The sequence below is a fragment of the Canis aureus genome, chromosome 7, assembly GCF_053574225.1.
Source record: "Canis aureus isolate CA01 chromosome 7, VMU_Caureus_v.1.0, whole genome shotgun sequence".
Classification (NCBI taxonomy): Eukaryota; Metazoa; Chordata; class Mammalia; order Carnivora; family Canidae; genus Canis; species Canis aureus.
This window is the reverse complement of record NC_135617.1, coordinates 37,174,012-37,195,071: the sequence shown is the minus strand read 5'-3', so window position 1 is coordinate 37,195,071 and position 21,060 is coordinate 37,174,012. Positions and strand designations below refer to the sequence as shown.

General features: G+C 41.9%; 2 protein-coding genes across 2 annotated transcripts in view; both read right to left on the bottom strand.

The window, feature by feature from the left end:
* LOC144317270 (developmental pluripotency-associated 5 protein-like) overlaps positions 1-21,060 on the bottom strand; it is a 45,939-nt gene that overhangs the window by 15,085 nt on the left and 9,794 nt on the right. The gene's annotated exons all lie outside the window — the stretch shown is intronic.
* Positions 6,611-8,262, bottom strand: LOC144317267 (uncharacterized). The gene is made up of 2 exons (XM_077903391.1): positions 7,754-8,262; positions 6,611-6,941 (listed from the first exon to the last, which is right to left on the bottom strand). The coding sequence occupies exons 1-2, from the start codon at positions 8,241-8,243 to the stop codon at positions 6,898-6,900; spliced, it is 534 nt and encodes a 177-aa protein (XP_077759517.1). The 5' UTR covers positions 8,244-8,262; the 3' UTR covers positions 6,611-6,897.

The following is a 21,060-nucleotide window of genomic DNA, read 5'->3' as shown; positions in this document are numbered from 1 at the left end:
CTTCTCCCCTCATTTATACCTGAAATGACAGTCATTCACAAGATCAACTTTTTATTTATCAGTTAAGGTACCTAGAGTCCTGTCTCTTCTATTCCCTAAAGAAATCTTAAAGACAAGCATGCAGAACTTTTCATGACAAAAAGCAGTACATAAGTATTTTGAAGAACCATATGTTGCTTTCACCTTCCCACATTCCTCCTCCTGTGTATTAAACTTGTCTAATCTTTCATGAAGTGCCCAGCATAAATCTTGCTTTTCTAGGCTCAGTTAGTGGCATTAGACAAAGTCTGTGTTTATTCATAATGAAGGAAGAAACTTCAATGTGATGAGCTCTGGATGATGTCAATCCAATCATCCTTCAAGAATGAACCCAGGCTGAAGAGCTTGAGGCAGAAAGCCCTCAGCTGTCAACAATATGGGTCCAGCCTCCAGTGAAGAGAGCTGCCTCACAGAGGAATGCTTTCCCAAGGCATCCCACATCCACTGCCTGATGCAGGGGGGAGTACCATCTGCCCCATCTGGCCTCCTTTTCCTCCCCTCCCCAAATGTTGATCCCTGATGAGCACCTGCACATGGATAGGCATCACAGAGTCTGCTTCCCAGGAACCCAAACTGTAATTCTTGGTGAGGCAAGACAGCCCAGGGTTCTCAGCACTCTCATTAACAGCCACTCAGCCTCAGATCTTTCAGAGATCACTAGTTACCAAGTTGGTGTTGCACACTTCCAGTCAGAAATAGAGGGTAAAAAAATCAAACCTGGACATTGTCTGCTAGGCACTTCCACTCCTTATTTCATGCAGGATGTAACAGAGTCAAAGGCCACTCTCCTTGTGTCCTTGTGTCCTGGCCCCTTCCAGAAGAGTAATAGAGACCCAAACCTGAGGTAGGTGTTCATAGGAATACCGATAGGGACCAAACTGCAGGTGCTGCTTTTTGTGATAGAGCTAGAAAAAATAATTTCAGTGTGAATTCACTATATTTCTTATAGAATGAGGTATCATAAATCTTAAGAGTTGGTGGAAGGAGGGTAAGAGAAATGCAGATTGGTGACTTCTGAGGAGGATGAGGCAAGGACATTGGCCAAGCATTAAAAGTAAAAGAGGTGAAAATTAGTTTTTGAGAGAATAGAGAGTACCAGAAAAATTCAGACTAGGAGTGCCATTTGAGAGAGCCGATCATGCAACATTATTCAAAAACACAGTAGGTCCTTTTGTAGAAAATGGCAAGCTGATTCTACAAGTATTTAGAAATAAAAGGGAGCTAAGAATAGCAAGACACTCCTGTAGAAGAAAAATAAGAATGTAGAGCTTTTCTACTATATATCTAGACCCTTGTAGACATTTCAAAAACTGCAATAATTTGGACAGTGGGTTCTGGTGTAAGAATATACACCAATGGGATGCCTGCATGGCTCAGCAGTTGAGTGTCTGCCTTCGGTTCAGGGTGTGATCCCAGAATTCCAGGATCAAGTCCCACATCGGGCTTTCTGCAGGGACCCTGCTTCTCCCTCTGCCTACATCTCTGCCTTCTCTCTGTGTCTCTCATGAAGAAATAAATAAAATCTTAAATATATACACACACGCGCGCCCGCGCACCAATAAAACAAAGAACCCTAAAAAAAAAAAAAACAGCACATTTGGAGACTTGATTTACAACAGAAAAGGCACTTCAAAGAAGTGGGGAAAGGATAGTCTTACATAAATGGTGCTAGGGCAGTTGAACATATCATTTATAAGGGAAATGAAAAGGTTCACCAGGCTGGCTCCATTGGAAGAGCATTGATCTCGGGGTTGTGAGTTTGAGCCCCATGTGGAGTGTAGAGAGTACTTAAAACAACTTTAAAAAAAAAAAAAAGATCTTATTTATTAGCACAAGCAGGGGAAGCAGAGGGAGAGGGAAAAGCAGACTCCCTACTGTGTAGGGAGCCCCAATGCAGGGCTTGATCCCAGGACCCTGGGATCATGTTCTGAGGTGAAGACAGATGCTTAACAGACTGAGCCACCCAGGTGCCCCAATAAATGTAACTTTTAAATAACTGAATAAAAAAGGAAATAAGAAATGTGATCCTACTTCAAACTGTACAAAGAACGATTTGGAGAAGGGGAAAGGGAGGTGAGTGTGGTTATAAAAAGGGCAACACAAGGGAATTCCTGGGGCTCCTGGGTGGCTCAGTTGGTTAAGCGTCCAGTTCCTGGTTTTGATTCAGATCATAAGATGAAGCTCCACCTCAAGCTGGTGCTCAGCACAGTCTGCTTGGGATTCTCTCCCTTTCCCTCTCCCCAGTTCCCCCCCCCCCCCACATTTCTGAATGTTTTCTCTCCCTCTGAAATAAAATAATTTAAAAACAATTAAATATATAGATCAATATATAAAATGTGTTGCCACATATTGATATATGTGCATATATAAAATATGCATATGCAAAAATATACTCATTTGAATATTTTAACATTTGTGGTGCCAAAAAAGTAAGGAAGTGTGAAAAAAAAAGGAAATATATTGAAATGTATATATATTGAAACACGGCCAACCTGAAATAAATGGCCAAAGTTGGGATAACTAAAGCAACAAAAATAAGATAGTATTGAGTTAATTGAGTTATACCCCCCAAAACTTTTTTTTTTAATATTTTATTTATTTATTCATGAGAGAGGCAGAGACACAAGCAGGGGAAGAAGCAGGCTCCATGCAGGAAGCCCGATGTGGGACTCGATCCCGGGTCTCCAGGATCACGCCCTGGGCTGAAGGTGGCACTAAACCGCTGAGCCATTCGGGCTGCCCCCCACCCAAAAAAAAAAACTTTTTAATCCACAGTCTATACAAATATAAATTGCAAACAACTCCTCAGAAAGATTCCAATTAATAAATGTAGATAAAATGAGAGAAATAAGAAATCACTAAAACACCACAGTAATCATTGCCTCAGACAAGATTTACCAACAGATGCTAAACTTAGAAAGTGAAGGTTTAATCAGAAACAAGGTATTTATATAGTCTGTGTTATCTCCCCTCAAATATTTAGCAATCACTATTTTTCCATTTGCAAGCTCTTTATAGTAGAGAAGCTAGGCAAGTGATTGGTTAGCCAAATGATAGGTTTACCTTACCAGTAGCACATCCTGACATCATATATTCCCTGATAGGATGTAATATGACAGAAATACAGTCACATTGTCTCTGTGGTATCATTCCCAATAATGTCCAACTATCTAATCATGAAAAAACATTCAAATCCAAACCGAGGGAGACTTTACAAAATGACTGCAATTCTTCCTAAGTGTCAAGGTCATGAAAGGGGAAGCCTGGGGAACTCTCAAAGATGGGAAAAAACTAAGGAGACTTGATAACTAAATATGATGTGGGATCCTAAATTGGATCTTCAGACAGAAAAACTACATTAGCAGAGAGGTGTCTGGCTGGCTCAGTCGGTAGAGCATGTGACTCTTGATCTCAGGGTTATAAATTCAAACCCCCGCATTGGGTGTAGAGATTACGTCAAAATTAAAAATCTTTAAGGGAGACATCTGGGTGGCTCAACAGTTGGATGTCTGTCTTTGGCTCAGGAGGGGGGCAGGGGCAGAGACCTAGGCAGAGGGAGAAGCAGGCTCCCTGGGGGGAACCTGATGCGGGAATCAATCCCAGGACCCTGCGATCATGACCTGAGCCAAAGGCAGATGCTCAGCCACTGAGCCCACCCAGGTGTCCCTTGAGACTAATTTTTAAGTAAACTCTACAACGAACATGGGACTCAAACTTACACCCCAAGATCAAGAATCCCATGCTCTAAAATAAATAAACAAACAAACAAACCCATGCTCTACCAACTGAGCCAGCCAGGCACTCCTCGAAACTAAAATTTTAAGTAAAATCTTTGTGAGGTCAAAGACATAATGAGTGGTTGCTAGATTTGACTGTAGAAAGACAGTGAGCCTAATGATGGGTTCAGATTTCACAGAACTACCCTATGAAACAAGGTCCAGTTTTCTGCCAGAATCCATCAGTTACCAGTATGTCTGATCTCAGATGATTTTATTTTCTTTTTGGGATCTTAAAAATTTACTGAAACCCAAAGAGAGCATTAACATATTTCCTGGTAATTATTATGGCAACTCTGAGAATATATATAATATTATATATAAAACAATTGTCCCCCATTCAGGTATTAAAGTAAGTATAGGGCAGCCCCGGTGGCTCAGCAGTTTAGCGCCGCCTTCCGCCTAGGGCGTGATCCTGGAGACCCGAGGTTGAGTCCCACGTCGGGCTCCCTGCATGGAGCCTGCTTCTCCCTCTGCCTGTGTCTCTGCCTCACTCTCTCTGTATCTCTCATGAATGAATAAATAAATAAAATCTTTTTAAAAGTAAATAAATAAATAAGTATGTAAGGGTACCTGGGTGGCTCAGCGGTTAGGCCGCTGCCTTCGATTCAGGTCGTGATCCCAGGATCTGGGATCCAGTCCTGCATCGGCTCCCTGCAAAGAGCCTGCTTCTCCCTCTGCCTATGTCTCTGCCTCTCTCTGTGTGTCATTCATGAATAAATAAATCTTTAAAAATAAAATAAGTATAGAGATAATCAAAAAACTAAAGTCCTGATACTAGCACTTCTCTTTTTTTTTTTTTTTTTTTTTATTTATGATAGTCATACAGAGAGAGAGAGAGATAGAGGGAGGCAGAGACATAGGCAGAGGGAGAAGCAGGCTCCATGCACCGGGAGCCCGACGTGGGATTCGATCCCGAGTCTCCAGGATCGCGCCCTGGGCCAAAGGCAGGCGCCAAACCGCTGCGCCACCCAGGGATCCCTCTTTTTTTTTTTTTTTTTTTATTTACGATTGTCACACACAGAGAGAGAGAGAGAGAGAGAGAGGCAGAGACACAAGCAGGCTCCATGTACCGGGAGCCCGACATGGGATTCGATCCTGGGTCTCCAAGATCGCGCCCTGAGCCAAAGGCAGGCGCTAAACCGCTGCGCCACCCAGGGATCCCTCTAACTGGTTTTAATGAAACAAGTATAAGCTATTTTGCATTTACTGTAATTAGAAGGCAAGACAATATACGAGCCTAGATCCAATTCCAGCTCTGCCACTCACTGGCTGTGTGACCATGGGCAAGTTGCTTAGTTTCTTTGAGAGTTTCTCTGTTGCTAAGTTTCAAGAGATTGATCAGAGGACCCATCTTATGAGATGGTTTTAAATATTGAATAAGATCACACATCTAAAACAACATACCTAGCACTTAAACTTTCAAATGCTAGCCAATGTATTTTGAAAACCTTTTGGCTCCTTTTTAAAGTTTTTAGCATGTAAGAGAATCTAAAATATTAGATCTGTAACTTAATAAAATTTTAGAAGTTTCATTCAAAATATCTAATATAAAATTTGAGATTACATTTGTAAATACATTTGGCTTATTAGTTATGAAGTAGTATATAAGTATTTAGTTTTCTTAGAGAAATGTTAGAATAAGTAATCAGATATCAAACAGGTATATATGAGTATTTTCTCTTCAGGGAGAATGAATCTCCACAAAGCCCCCTGAATCCTCACCCTTCCGGCCTCCTGTTACATATGCTCCTATATCTGCCAGAGCTAGTCCCTCCATCAGGGCTCTGGGCTACATCCTTCTTGCTTTCACAGAGGCTTGAAGGCCTCAATTATCTCCATCTGCCTCTAGATTATCATCCCTGCCCCCACCTAACATTCTACCCTTTTCCACAGCAAATGACAAGCTCACTCTGCATTGCCAACTATTTCTTTGTTCCCTAACAACACAAAGTATCCAAGTTTTGGTGCACCTGGATGGCGTCTGCCTTTTGCTCAGGTCATCATCCTGGGGTCCTGGGATTAAGCCCCAAGCCTGAGTGGGGCTCCCTGCTCAGTAGGGAGTCTGTTTGTCCCTCCCTCCCCTCCCGTCCTCCCCCCATGCTCTTTCTCTCAAATAAATAAAGATCTTAAAAAAAAAAAAAAGAACGAAAAGAAAGAAAAGAAAAAAGAAGAAAAGAGAAGAGAAGAGCAGAGCAGCCTGGGTGGCTCCTTCCACCCAGGGCGTGATCCTGGAGTTCCAGGATCTAGTCCCACGTCAGACTCCCTGCATGGGGCCTGCTCCTCCCTCTGCCTGTGTCTCTGGCTCTCTCTCTCTCTCTGTGTCTAGAATGAATGAATTAATGAATGAATAAATCTATTTATTTATTTTATTTACAAAGAAAAAAAATCAGTTCTGCTTACCAAAAAAGTCCACTATACATACTTCATGTGCATCTCTAAATTCTTCAACCCATTCCAATCTAGTTTCTAAGAAAGAACCTCACAGCAGTAACTGAACTGTTCTACAAAAGCTATCAGAAAGCTCTGTGTACATTTATCAAGGAGCAATTCTTTGCCCTCATCTGACTAGACTCCTGGGCAGTATTCCCAACAGACAAGTCCCTCTTTTTAAACTCTCCAGTCTTACTGGTAGGGACCCAGCCATGAAAGATTGATTCTAGAGCAGGAGGGATTGGGGAACTACTCCAAAAAAATTTTCACACAGGCCCCTCAAACTATGAGAAGCTGAAACCACTTTTTGAAAACATCTTTGTCTTTCTTCCCATCACAATCTGGAAGGAGCACAGATCAACACTAAGCCAATGAAAATAATTTATTATAAAACCATTGAAATGTCTCTTTAAAAATTCCAGTTTGCAAAAACTTGAACGTGACACAATTAAAAACAGTTGCCCCCACACCCATCTTCATTTGTCTTTTGTACAAAAAAGTGGATGGAGCCTTGGCCTCCTATCTCCAGGCCACACTTCTCCCAGCAATGCCATTCCTGTCTGAGGTCAGCCACAAGCATGTCTTATGGATAAGGAATTCTGGATAGGCCCCAGCTTTAAACTGAGTGTCCCCGAGGTCTGCACAGAAATTAGCAGCACACAAAAAATAGCAGCCGACTGGTCCGAGCTCGTGCTAAAAAAATAAAAAATAAATAAATAATACCACCTGGTTGTGTTGTTTTGTGGAAATAACCCTAGAGCAGTGGTTTTCAAACATTGGCATGCATCGGAATCACCTGAAGGGCTTGTTAAAACAAATTACAGAGCCCCACCTCTAGAGTTCCTGATTCTGTGGGTATGTGTTGGGCGCCAGAGTTTGCATTTTTATTTTTTTTTATTTTTTTTTTAAAGATTTTATTTATTTATTCATGATAGTCACAGAGGGAGAGAGAGAGAGAGGCAGAGACACAGGCAGAGGGAGAAGCAGGCTCCATGCACCGGGAGCCCGACGTGGGATTCGATCCCGGGTCTCCAGGATCGCGCCCTGGGCCAAAGGCAGGCGCCAAACCGCTGCGCCACCCAGGGATCCCCAGAGTTTGCATTTTTAACGAGTTCCAGGTGACCCTGACTGTGTGGGTCCCGTGGACTACGTTTTAAAATCCGCTGCCCTAGTATATCTTTTGGGGACGGGACCACAACAGAGATTTGGTAAAAGATGGCCCCCTAAAGGAGCTGCCCAGAGAACTCACTGGGGACTTCTAACGCCCAAATGCACAGATATCCTAGATTTTCCTCATTTGGGTCCAGCTACAGACTCCTTCCCAGCTGCATCTCCTGCTTCCTGCTCAGGCGCCAGGACCCACACCCAGGGATTTTTAGGTTTAGCGATTGCTTTCAGAACTGTACCAGACTCTCACACTAAAGAGCTAAGTGAGCCAGAAAGATGCGGGAAGCGAAATCCCTGGACAAGTGGGGCGCCCTGCCAGGGCCCCTGAAGCTGCTTACCTCGGTTTTGGCGGATCCGAAGCTGACAAGCCATTGTCGCAGTCAGGAGCGTCGCAAGGTACTGGTAAAAGGGCCACCCAATGATGAAGCCCGGCGCTCCGCATCCCGGGATGACGTGTACCACGATTAAGACCCCGAACCACCTCTGGGCCGCCGTCAGCATTTCGCCCTCCAGGCCTGTGAAGGGAAGGGGACGCCAAGCCCCGGCACCCACGGCTCCGGGTGCACAGCCCGCGGCGGGAAAGGACCAGCTCTGGGCTTTAGGTGACGAAGGAAAGGAGCACTCGGGGTCGGAATCCATCCAGGCTGCATCACGGTATAGCTTAGAGCTCCAGGAAATTTCGAGAGCCCCTGGATTAAGGCCCCCAGCCCGTGAGGGCGGTAACGAGGGCAGGCACCCCGAAAAGATGCATTGGCAGGACTCGGAAGGGCAGGAGCTCCGCGCGCCCCCGCCGAGCAACGTGGGAAGCATCCCGGACTCGACGGACATCCCGTCCGCGTTCTGAGCGTCGCCCAGCAACGGGCTCGGAACCCGGGCGCGCGGCGGGGAGCGGGGTGCGGGGAGCGGGGAGCCTCAGGCCGCCGCCGGGGAGCAGGAGCCGCGCGGCGGGTCACCGCGCCCCGGGCCCGCCCCCCGCCCTTCGGCCGCCGCGCCTCCGACCCGCACCTGCTCGCGCGAGCCCGGCGGCGGGCTCGGCGGGCCCGGCCGCCCCGCGGGGTTCCTTCGGCCCCGCGCCCGAGCGCTCCCCGCCGGCCCCGCCGGGACTCCGCCCCCTCGGCCGTCTGGGGGTCCCGAACGGCCCCCGGGCCCGCCTGGCCGCGCGCCTGCGAGGGTCTCTGGCCTGCTGTGCAGCCGCGCGAGGCCGACACGGCTGCGACTGGAGAACCGAGGGCGAAAGCGCCGCGCGCACCGAGGGGCCAGCTGGTTGGGGTGTCCGGCGGGGAATCCGGAGTCCGGAATCGGGGACAGGGGGAGAAGGGAGGCGGCTTAAGAATGATTCGGCATCCACGCCGCCTCTTAGAACTCGGCCGTCTTCAAAGCGTCCTCCCCGGTCCCCGTTCTCCCGCAGCCACAGGAACACCTGCCTCGGGGGGGGGGGCAGATCCTGGCGGCAGGACTTGAGCAGCGTCGACTTGACTGAGCGACAGTTTGACAGAGGCCAGTCGGCTGAAATCGTGACCAGCTAGGAGTGAACTGAAGCTCAAAGAGGGGAATTTGCACTTGGGCCCAAGGCCCTGTGGCTGGAAGGTCTGGGCTGTCCACAGGACCCCACATTCCCCACCTGGGCATTCTCTACTACAGACTCAGACTTCCACCAGAGGGAGGTGAACAGAAGGCTGATGATGCCAGGACAAGGCAGGTCCGCTGGAACCTCAGAGGCCGATGAGCTCCGCCCTGAGCCCACTTAACCCGTCCAACCCCCAACCCCCAGGCGCCCTCCTGTGCTCTGCGCCTGGGCAGCTCCCAACATTGAGGGTACCCAGCAGGTTTAGCCTCCTTCGCTTCTCTCACCCAGGCGCCAGGTAATCCCTGGCGATCATCGGTACCTCCAGACTCAGAGCAGGATGGGGACTGAGCCCAGCTGTGAGTGAAACCCATTCCTGGCTCTTTGGAACCACCTCAGCGTTAGGTTGTGCCAGGTTCACCAGCCTGGTGGATTTGGGTAAAATTTGTCATCTGCCTTTAAACCGCGGATGGGGCGCCTGGGTGGCTCAGTTGGTTAAGCCACCAACTCTTGGTTTGGGTTCAGGTCATGATCTCATGGAGCATGGAATAGAGCCCCTCGTGGGGATCTGCCCCTCACCCTTCAATAAATAATCTTTTTAAAAAATAAACCTCTAATCAACTTTGTGAAACACACATATGCGGTGTTTGTGTTGTGGTTGTGTAACTGCTGTAATTCACACATAAGTGACACTATTTTGATGGGCAGGGTTAAGTGTTGAAGTTTTTTGCAGAGTCTGTATTTAATTTCCTGGACCTTGTCTTTATCAAATACCTGGTCTACTCTCCTTAGCACTGATTATGTTTCCTATTACATTCAAACAAAACTAAATATTTCTGAGTTTCCTCCTCTGCCTTGCAAGGCAAGAGGCCTCCTCACCTTAGACAAAATACTTCTTCAATCACCAGCACACTTTTTCACTCCTTTCTTTGGGCCTTCACCTTACCTTTTCTCTTTCCTTGCAACCATGTTGTAATTTTCAGGTCTAGGTATGACCATTTATATTGTGGCCCAAGAGCCTGAGCTACAGCTATTGATAAACACTGCAGCCCCTGATTTGCAGGTCTGGGTTTGGATGGCTCCTGGCACACCTGCAGGACTACTAGAAGGGCCCAAACAGCCTTCACAGTCCATCACAGAACTATTAAAGAGCAGGGAAGTAAGAACTAATTGGGAAAGTGGTATATGGGATAGGACTAGGCTGATCTTAAAGTCCTAATTGGTCAACTTGGTTGATCTTGGGCAACTTACTTATATGAGATTGAGTTTTCCATCCTAAAAAGGAAAATAATCATCTTTTCCTTGCAAGAATTAGAAAAAAAAAAAGAGTTCAAGTATTTGAGGACTACTAGGCCTAAACTATTGCTGGAATTATCTTTATATGTCAATGTTTCATGGAAAAATGCCTCCCCCTACCTTCCTACCCACCCACCCCCATACATATCCATTGGTGAATAAGAAAAGAGAGAGGCAGCTTCTTCTTTAATGTACTTGCCTTCATGCATTTACAATAGCTACTTTTAAGATATAGCATTTCGGAGCCAAAGGCACTAAAATATATTTTTAAAAATTATCTTCTCTCCTGGCATTGCTGCTTGACATTGCATAGGTTAATGGGTCTAGGACCCAAGGTCAAAGTTAATTAAGGCAATCACATAATTTTGTAGGCTTATAATTTTTCAGTTATTTCAAGGTCAGACACTTACCCCAAAATAAAATACATCATACTAACTACAGCAAGGGATTTACTTGAGAGCCATACTAAAGACATGGAATCTGTGCAGGTCTCAAATTTGCATATATTAACTCAAACAAACTCACTAAAGCAGCACTGTCCAAGAGAACTTTCTCTTTTTGCAACGATGGAATTATATATTTGTGTTATCCAATATGGTAGCCAGTAGTCACATATGGCTATTGAGCACCTGAAATATGGCTATTGCTATAAGGAATTGAGTTTCTTCTTTTTTTTTTAAGATTTATTTATTTGAAAGAGAGAGAGAAAGAGAGCGCAGGGGAGGGACAGAGGCAGAAGAAGAGATATTCCCAAGCAGACTCTCCACTGAGTGCAGAGCCAAACGCCAGACTTAATCCCATGACCCTGAGATCATGACTTGAGCCAAAATCAAGAGTCAGATGCTAACCAACTAAGCCACTCAACCACCCCAGGAATTAAGTTTTTAATTTAATCTAAATAGTCACATGTGACTAGTAGCTACTATATTAGTGCAACTCTAAGCAATTCATTACCCACCCCTTCCCAAAAAATTAAAAAGCATAGATTTATACTTTAGAAAAATTTTTATAAACATGTAATAATCCAAAATTAAATAACAAGATATCAAATAGAAATCCTGGGCTGCCCCAGCGGCTCAGTGGTTTAGCACCGCCTTCAGCCCAGAGCGTGGTCCTGGAGACCTGGAATCAAGTCCCACATTGGACTTCCTGTTATGGAGCCTACTTCTCCCTCTGCCTGTGTCTCTGCCTCTCTCTGTGTGTCTCTCGTGAACAAATAAAATCTTAAATAAATAAATAAATAAATAAATAAATATCCTTTCAATGTCTCCTCTACTGAATGAATTACAGACACAGCTTTCCAAAAGAATAATAAAATCTAAGATGAGGGGAGGGGACACTAGAATAGAAAAGCAAAGTTGGAGATATGTTTGTCAGCTTCCTTTTGCTATATGTGTAGCAAAGAACCACAAAATCTCAGTGACTTACAACCACAAAGTTTTCTTTTTCATATTTATCTGTAAGTTGTCTTCACTCTTGGATCTACCAAAAGGGACAGCCTCCATATAAGACATGCCGGTCATATGGCAGATGAGAAGACAGATACATGTAATAGCTCTGGAAACATCTTCATATTTTGTTGGCCAAAAGACGTTAGGCTTTGACATGTGACATGAATAGAGTAGGAAGTATATATACTCCTTCAGGAAGGAGAACCAAGGAAGAAACAAAGAAAGCAGCCTACATGTCCATCATAGAAAATGAGTGAATAGAGCTATACAATGTATTAGAAAGCAACAAAATCTGTGGTCCCTCCATACAATGGACTGTTATTCGGCAATGAAAAGAAATGTGCTATCAAGCCACAGAAAGCTACAGAGGAACCTTAAATGCATTTTGCTAAGTGAAAGAAACGAGTCTGAAAATGTGACACACTGTATGATTTTAACTATATAACATTCTGGAAAAGGCAAATCTATGAGACAGTGATTGCAAGGGGTTTGGGGAAGAGATGAATAGATTAAGTACAGGGTATTATTAGGGTAGTGAAACTATTCTGTATGATATGATAAAGCTAGATGTATGACAGTATTCATTTGTCAAGCCACAGAACTTGATAGCACAAAGAATGGACCTTTATACAAATTAAAAAGAAATCACTGGGGCTCCTGGGTTGCTCAGTTGCTTAAGCAACTGACTCTTGGAAGAGTCAGTTCAGGTCATGATCTCAGGGGCTGTGAGATTGGAGCCTTGCATGGGCCTCAGAGCTGGGTATGGAGCCTGCTTAAGATTCTCTTGATTCTCTCTCTCTGTCTCTCTGCCCGCCCTCCACCCCTGCTTGCATGAAAAAAAAAAAAAAAAAAAGAAGAAGAAGAAGAAGAGGGGAGGGGAAGAAGGGGAGGAAGAGGGAGAGGAGGAAGTAGGAGAAGGAAATAATTTAGGAGGTTGGGGAAATCTCAGAAAATAAATCAGACTGTGACATGAGAATCTACCTGTATTGCAAATGTATGAAATAAGTCATTGAAAAGGGAAGGGAAGGAAAGGTGCTGACCTAAGTAACTTTGAAAATGAATGAAATCTATAAACCTAAAAGCAAAAGAAACTGCACACAAGCAGTGTACTCTAGTTGATAAAGTTGTTTCCCATGAAGGTACAGATTAACAGTTCTGATACTGCTATACATACTGGACAGGAACAATGAAGTAAATGGATAGTGGATGGTGAGAACCTGGCTTCTCATTGTTGGAGTAAGAATTTATAAATAAGTAATGATCTATACCACACAGAATGATCTATATAGTAATGGATTAGAGTCAAAGACATCAGTGAGAATTCAAGTTTAATTTAATAGATACAGATGGTTAATATAGAAATATTTATATATACATAAGGATTAGTAAACTCTTAAACATTTATTTGCTCTGTCAACTGAGACCGCCTAAAAGAAACAACATTCCAGTAGCAACAAGCACATCTAGCACCCATGTGCTAATGGAGTGCACATTAGAATAGAATGGTATTCTATTAGCACCCATGTGCTAATAGAATACCATTCTCCATTAAAAGGGCTCACTGGAAAATTGGCTGATTCTAGGGGTGGGCAGGAAATATACAAAATAAGCCTGGAATACCTTGAAGTGCCAGAAAATAAAGAAGTTTTAGATAAATAGATAGACAGACATTGAAGGAACACAAAAGCCAACTGAAAGAGTTCTCAATGGCCAAAGCTAGAATAATTTGAACAAAATAAAAAAAATATTGGATGATAACCCAAAGTATAAAATAAATACCCATGAGTCTATACAGATATACAGAAATTATTGCATAAAATAATAAACGCAGGGCAGCCCGGGTGGCTCAGTGGTCTAGCGCCGCCTTCAGTCCAGGGTGTGATCCTGGAGACCTGGGATCAAGTCCCACGTAGGGCTCCCTGCGTGGAGCCTGCTTCTCCCTCTGCCTGTGCCTCTGCCTCTGTGTGTGTGTGTGTGTGTGTGTGTGTGTATGAATAAATAAATAAAATCTTTAAAAAAAATAAATAACAGAACAGACAAGTCTATAAGTCTATGCAGAATTTCAAAACAATTATGTGGATATTTCACTCTAAACATAACTCCTCACTCCTTAAGTTTGGGCTATGCTTGCTTACTCCCTTCCTAAGAGTTTAGCATGAAGGGGGTTGGGGGGAAGCACAGCAGGGAAGATACCTCTATAGAAGAGAATCCTGACAAACACTGCTTAAGCCAGGTGACCAAGGTCAACATCAACAGTCATAAATCATATTAATAGTATATACCTTGGGATGTCTGGGTGGCTCAGTGGTTGAGCATCTGCCTTCAGCTCAGGGCCTGATCCCAGGATCCGGGATTGAGTCCCGCACCGGGCTCCTGCGAAGAGCCTGCTTCTCCCTCTGCCTATGTCTCTGCCTCTCTCTCTCTCTCTCTGTTTCTCATGAATAAATAACAAATAAATCTTTTTTAAAAAATAGTATATACCTTTGACGTGATGTGATGAAAGGGCACTTGACCTCTGTGATCTTCCTCCAAAAACCTACAACTCCAGTCTAATTGTGAAAAAAAAAAATCACACAAATTCCAGTAGAGGGGCAGCCTACAATATACCTGACTAGTAGTCCTCAAAAGTGTCAAGGTCATCTAAACCAATAAAAATCTGCAAAAATGTCACAGTCAAGAGGAGCCTAAGGACTGATCATTAAATATAAACTACCCTGGATGGGATCCTGGAACAGAAAAGGCATAATAGGTAAAAAATAGTAATAATAACTAAATATAATAAAGTATGTACTTTATCTAATAATAACATGTCACTCTTGGTTAACTGCAACAAATATATTTGTTTAAAATTTTCATAATAAAAAGTTTAAGAAAAAGAATGACTTAAATCTATATGCCTAGTTATAGGAAAGAAAAAAAAGTCTGAGAGTAGGTTATGAAGAAGAGTGGGCTAGAAAAATAAAATAAAATAAATAAATAAAAATTTTAAAAAATAAAAGAAGAGTGGGTTAGGAAAAGGAATTTACTTGTCATCTTATATTCTTCTGTACTGTTTATGTTTGTATGTGTGTGTTAAAAAAAATACAACATTAATTGGATAATTTGGCACACTTCCTACAGAAGAAAAAAAGCCCATTTAAAAATGACAATAATTACATTTTAGTCGATTCTCTAATCTCAAGATGTCTTTTTAAATCTTTTACCCAGAATAACAGTCTTCCTTGTAATGAGCAGACTATAAATCCCATGAGTTTCCTGCCTTATGGTTTACTAGTACATGCCTGGAACAGTGTGTAATACAGACTTGCTGAATGAAAAAACAAACAAAAACCCAATCACATCTTGTTTTAGAAAAAGTTTTGTTTTAAATAAAATACATCATTTATTTTTATTTATTTATGATAGTCACACAGAGAGAGAGAGAGAGAGAGAGAGAGAGAGAGAGAGAGGCAGAGACATAGGCAGAGGGAGAAGCAGGCTCCATGCACCGGGAGCCCGAGGTGGGACTCGATCCCGGTCTCCAGGATCGCGCTCTGGGCCAAAGGCAGGCGCCAAACCGCTGTGCCACCCAGGGATCCCTATACATCATTTTTTGATGCAGAGGGAAAATTAATCTATCTGCCAGTCTAGCATACTGCTTCATAAATTAGGATCCATAAAGGTGGTAATGAGGGATCCCTGGGTGGCACAGCGGTTTAGCGCCTGCCTTTGGCCCAGGGCGCGATCCTGGAGACCCGGAATCGAATCCCACATCGGGCTCCCGGTGCATGGAGCCTGCTTCTCTCTCTGCCTGTGTCTCTGCCTCTCTCTCTCTCTCTCTGTGTGTGTGTGTGACTATCATAAATAAATAAAAATTTTAAAAAATATATTAAAAAAAAATAAAGGTGGTAATGAAATCTTGGAAGACATTCTAATAGCTGAAAAAGCCCAACAAAAGTACATTTACAGAGAAGAAAGCTGTCCAAGATAATCAAAATGCCAGAGTTTGGGATGTTTTTTGTCACTAGTAGTTGATGTTGCTCTTGATTTGTTTTTGTTTTGGAATTAAAACAGACACTGTGGTAACTGCTTCCCTACTGCAGAGCCACAGTTCTCAGCAGCTATTGTACCTAAACTAGCTAGACTTAGCAGGTTGAGATATCTAATTATTACTAAATAATACCCCTGAGGGATGCCTGGGTGGCTCAGCCAGTGAAGCATCTGCCTTCAGCTCAGGTCATGGTCCCAGGGTCCTGGGATGGAGCCCCACATCAGGCTCCCTGGTCGTCGGAGAGCCTACTTCTCCCTCTCCCTCTGCTGCTCCCCCTGCTTGTGCTCTCTCTCTGTCAAATAAACAAAATATTTAAATAATAATAATAATAATAATATCCTGAGTAGCAAATAAAAGGATCTTCACAAAAAAAAAAAACTTTTTAAATAATATCAGTCTAGGGATCCCTGGGTGGCGCAGCGGTTTGGCGCCTGCCTTTGGCCCAGGGCGCGATCCTGGAGATCCGGGATCGAATCCCACATCAGGCTCCCGGTGCATGGAGCCTGCTTCTCCCTCTGCCTGTGTCTCTGCCTCTCTCTCTCTCACTGTGTGCCTATCATGAATAAAAAAAAAAAAAAAATAAATAAATAAATAAATAAATAAATAAATAATATCAGTCTATAAAGTTCTCAATCTTATACTCACTCACTGCTATTTTAAAAGAAACAATCAGGAGGGTGGCTTAGTCAGTTGAACGTCCAACTCTTGGTTTTGGCTCAGGTCATGACCAGAGTCCTGGGACTGAATCCCAGGTGGGGCTCTGCACTCAACAGGAAGTCTGCTTGGGGAGTCTGTCCTCTGCCTCTCCCCCTGCCTCCACTCACAGGGGTGTGCACTCTCTCTTAAATAAATAAATCTTTAAAAGGAACAATCAGTTTCTTCCTGGTAAAGAAAAGGAACTGTTCTTGATCTTTGGCTAAAGCCACCTAAACCATCTTAGACCGATTGCAAAGGAAGGCTGACTGAACACAGAACTCCCCCAAATGCTGAGCACAGTTGTGAGACTTACCCACAAGAAGTGATACTTAAAAAAAAAAAAAGAAGTGATACTTATTATACTGAAACATGATTGGTAGATGAACTTGAAAGCTCCTCTCTTTCCTCTTTATCTTTTATGTACTTGATGATTTGTTGGGAATTTTAAGAAGACACCTACCTGGAAAAAGTGTCTTAAAAATTGTAAGACAGGGAGGCTGTCAGTAGAGCGTAAGACTCTTGATCTCAGGGTTGTTTGAGCCCCAATTTGAGAGGGTAGAGTTTACTTAAAAAATAATAATTTAATAAAAGTTTAAAAATAAATCAAAATAAAAACATTGTAAGGCAAAGGCCATTTACCTCTTAAACGGGTCATCTAGAAATAGGGTACGTAAGAATCAGCATAAATAATATTTTAGCTCTACCTAGTGGCCAAAAATGGGATTAACTCCTGAAACTAGAAATTTCCCAAATTCACAAAGATGTGACCGTTCTTAACAGAAAGGGGGGAATGTCCCTATGTTAGGTTAAAAGGGCAGTAGGTAAAACAAGAGTGTCAAATGTTTAATATGGCAGGGCCTGTGCTTTTTAGCTATGCTCTTAAAAGATGCCCAAGGAGAATTGACTGATTATCCATGTACTGTAGAATTGGTTCCCAGCTAAATATAAAGAGAGAATTGTCTATTTACAATATAGAAGCATATTGACAGAAATGGTCCTTCACAGGAAACCCTTGCAAAGAAGAGGGTCTGGAATAACAGAAAATCCTCATAGTCAGGATTGCCAGGTAAAATACAAGATGCCCAGTTTTATTTTAATTTTAGATAAACAAATAATTTTTTATATATGTCTCAAATACCTAAAACTTAAGGAGTTCTTTTAACAAATGAGAGGTTGCTAGAGGGGGCATGGATAGGAGATGGGAGAAATGGGTGAGGGTGTCAAAAGGTAAAAACCTCTAATTACAAATAAGGGCGGTGCCTGGGTGGCTCAGTTGGTTGAGCATCTGACTGTTGATTTCCCCTCAGGTCACAATCTCAGGGTCATGGGATCAAGCCCATACTCACCAGGGAGTCTGCTTGAGATTCTTTCCCTCTCGCCTACTCTCTCTCTCACAAGTGTACTCTCTCTGTCTTTCAAATAAATAAACCTTACAGAAATAAATAAATACTGGGGATCTAATATACAGTATGGTGACTATAGCTAAAAATACTGTATAGTATATTTGAAAGTTGCTGAGAGTAGATCCTAAAAGTTCTCATTACAAAGAAAAATATTGTAACTATGTGTGGTGATGGATGTTAACTAGACTTATTATGGTGACCATTTTGCAATACATACATACAAATACTAAATCATGTTGTACACCTGAAGCTATTATGTTATACATCAATTATGTTATATGTCAATATAAAAATGATATTGTTATATCTCAATTTTTTAAAAAATAAAAAGTAACAACACAGTGTTATCAAATTGATAACAGATTTGAAGAAAATACTTGAAAACTATATATATATATATATATATATATATATATATATATATATATATTCCAAATAAACAAAAACAGGATAGGGATCTCTCAATAGAAAAATGGACATAGAACACATTTAGGCTATTCACAGAAAAGGAAAATAAATGACTTACAAGTATATGAGATGGTCTACCTAACTTGAGAAGTGCATATTAAAATAAGATGGAAAAAAAGTCAGAGGACTAATACTACTTGACTTCAAGACTTACTATAAAGCTATAGTAATCAAGAGAATGTGGCATTGGCAAAAAAAAAAAAAAATGGACAAAGAGATCAACAAAACAGAATAGAGAGTTCAGAAATAGACCCACATAAAGTAGTGTCAACTTATTTTTGACAGGGATCCCTGGGTGGCACAGCGGTTTGGCGCCTGCCTTTGGCCCAGGGCGCGATCCTGGAGACCGGGGATCGAGTCCCATATCGGGCTCCTGGTGCATGGAGCCTGCTTCTCCCTCTGCCTGTGTCTCTGCCCCTCTCTCTCTCTCTGTGTGACTATCATAAATAAATGAAAATTAAAAAAAAAAAAATACCTCAGGAAAAAAAAAAAAAAAAAAAACTTATTTTTGACAAAGAAGTAAAAGGAACACAATGAAGAAAAGATAGATTTTTCAACAAATAGTTATGGAAAAACTGGATAACTACATACAAAAAAAAACATCATACAGCTAAATAAAATGTAAAACTATAAAACTCCTAGTAGATAACATAGGAGAAAATTTAGATGACATTGGGTCCATGATAACTTTTTATTTACTATTTTTATTCAGGTATAATTGACATATAACATTATATTCATTTCAGGTATATAACATGATTCAACATTCATATTTATTTATTGCAAAATGATCACCGCAGTAAGTCTAGTTAACATCTGTTACCACACGTAGCACAACAAATTTTTTTTCCTTTTTTTGTAATGAGAACCTTTAAGATCTACTTTCTTAGCTTTCTTAACTTTCAAAAATATAGTACTATTAATTATAATCACCATACAATATATTAGACCCCCAAAGCTTATTTATAACTAGAAATTTGTACCTTTTGATACCTTCACCCATTTTGCTCACCCCCACAGTTCACCTTTGTTGACCACCAATTTGTTCTCTGTATCTATGAGTTTGGTTTCTGTTTTGTTTTGTTTTTTAGATTCCACATACAAGTGAAATCATACAGTATTTGTCTTTCTCTGAGTTATTCCACTTGGCATAATACCAAGGTCCATCCATGTTGTCACAAATGGCAAGATTTCATTCTTATTGCTGAGTAGTATTCCACTGTGTATATCGGTGGTGACTTTTTAAATGCAACATCAATGATAAAATCCATTAAAGAAATAATTGATAAGCTGGATTTCATTAAAATTTAAAACCTCTGCTCTGGTGCTCGCTTCGGCAGCACATATACTAAAACCTCTGCTCTGCAAAAGATGCTAGAAGAAAATATTTGCAGAAGACATATCTGATAAAGAGCTGTATCCAAAATATATAAAAACTCTTAGAACTCAACAAGAAAATTACCCTGCTTTAAAAATGGGCAAAACAGAGGTGCCTGGGTGGCTCAGTGGTTGAGTGCCTGCCTTTGGCTCAGGTCATGATCCCAGGGCCCTGGGACTGAGCCCCACATCAGGCTCCCCATGGGGATCCTGCTTCACCCTCTGCCTATGTCTCTGCCTCTCTCATGAATAAATAAATAAAATCTTTTTTTAAAAAGGGGGGGTGCAAAACATCGGAACAGACACCTCACCAAAAAAGATATACAGATGGCAAATAAACATGTGAAAAGATGGTTCAGATCATTGTCATTAAAGGAGTTGAAAATTAAAATTAGACACCACTACACACCTATTAAGGCCAAAATCAAAAACACTAAAATCAAACATTAGCAAAAATGTAGAGCAACAGGAACTTTCATTCACTGCTGATGGGAACAAAAAGTGATACAGCCACTTTGAAAGACAACTTGACAGTTTCTTTGAAAAGTGAACATACTCTTACCATATGACCCAAGAATCATGCTTCTTTTTATCTATCCAAGGAAGCTGAAAACTTATGTCCACATAAAAGCCTACACACAGATATTTACAGCAGCTTTATTCATAATTGCCAAAACTTGAAAGCAACCAAGATGTCCTTCAGTAGGTGAATGGATAATCTGTGGTATATCCAGATAATGGAATATTACTCGGTGCTAAAAAGAAATGAGCTATCAAACCCAAGTTTATGGAAGAAACTTAAAAGCATATTACTGTGTGAAAAAAAGACAATCTGAAAAGGCTACATAGTGGATGATTCCTATTACATGACATTCAGGAAAACGCAAAACTATGAGGCAGTAGAAAGATAAGTGGTTGCCAAGAGTTAAGGGGAGGGAAGGGATGAATTTGCAGAACATAGAGATTTTTAGGGAAGTAAAACTATTCTATGTGATACATTAATGGCGGATACATGTCATTATATTTATGTCAAAACAAATGGAGTTTCTCAGTGATAAAAATGTGTCAGTGTAGGTTCATCAGTTGTAACAAATGTACCTCTCGGGCAAGGGATGTTAATAGTTAGGGAGACTGTGTGTGTGTGTGTGTGTGTGTGTGTGTACACACGCACAGGTTTATGGAAATTCTCTGTACTTTCTGCTCAATTTCACAATGGACCTAAAACTGCTCTAAAAATTAAAGACTACTTTTTAAAGAATAGTAGGTGTGGCAACCCTCAGCCCATTGCCTATCTTAAAGTTATAAAAGGAAGCTTGATCACTGGCAGAGATTTGATACAGATAAATGAGAGAACCTCAAA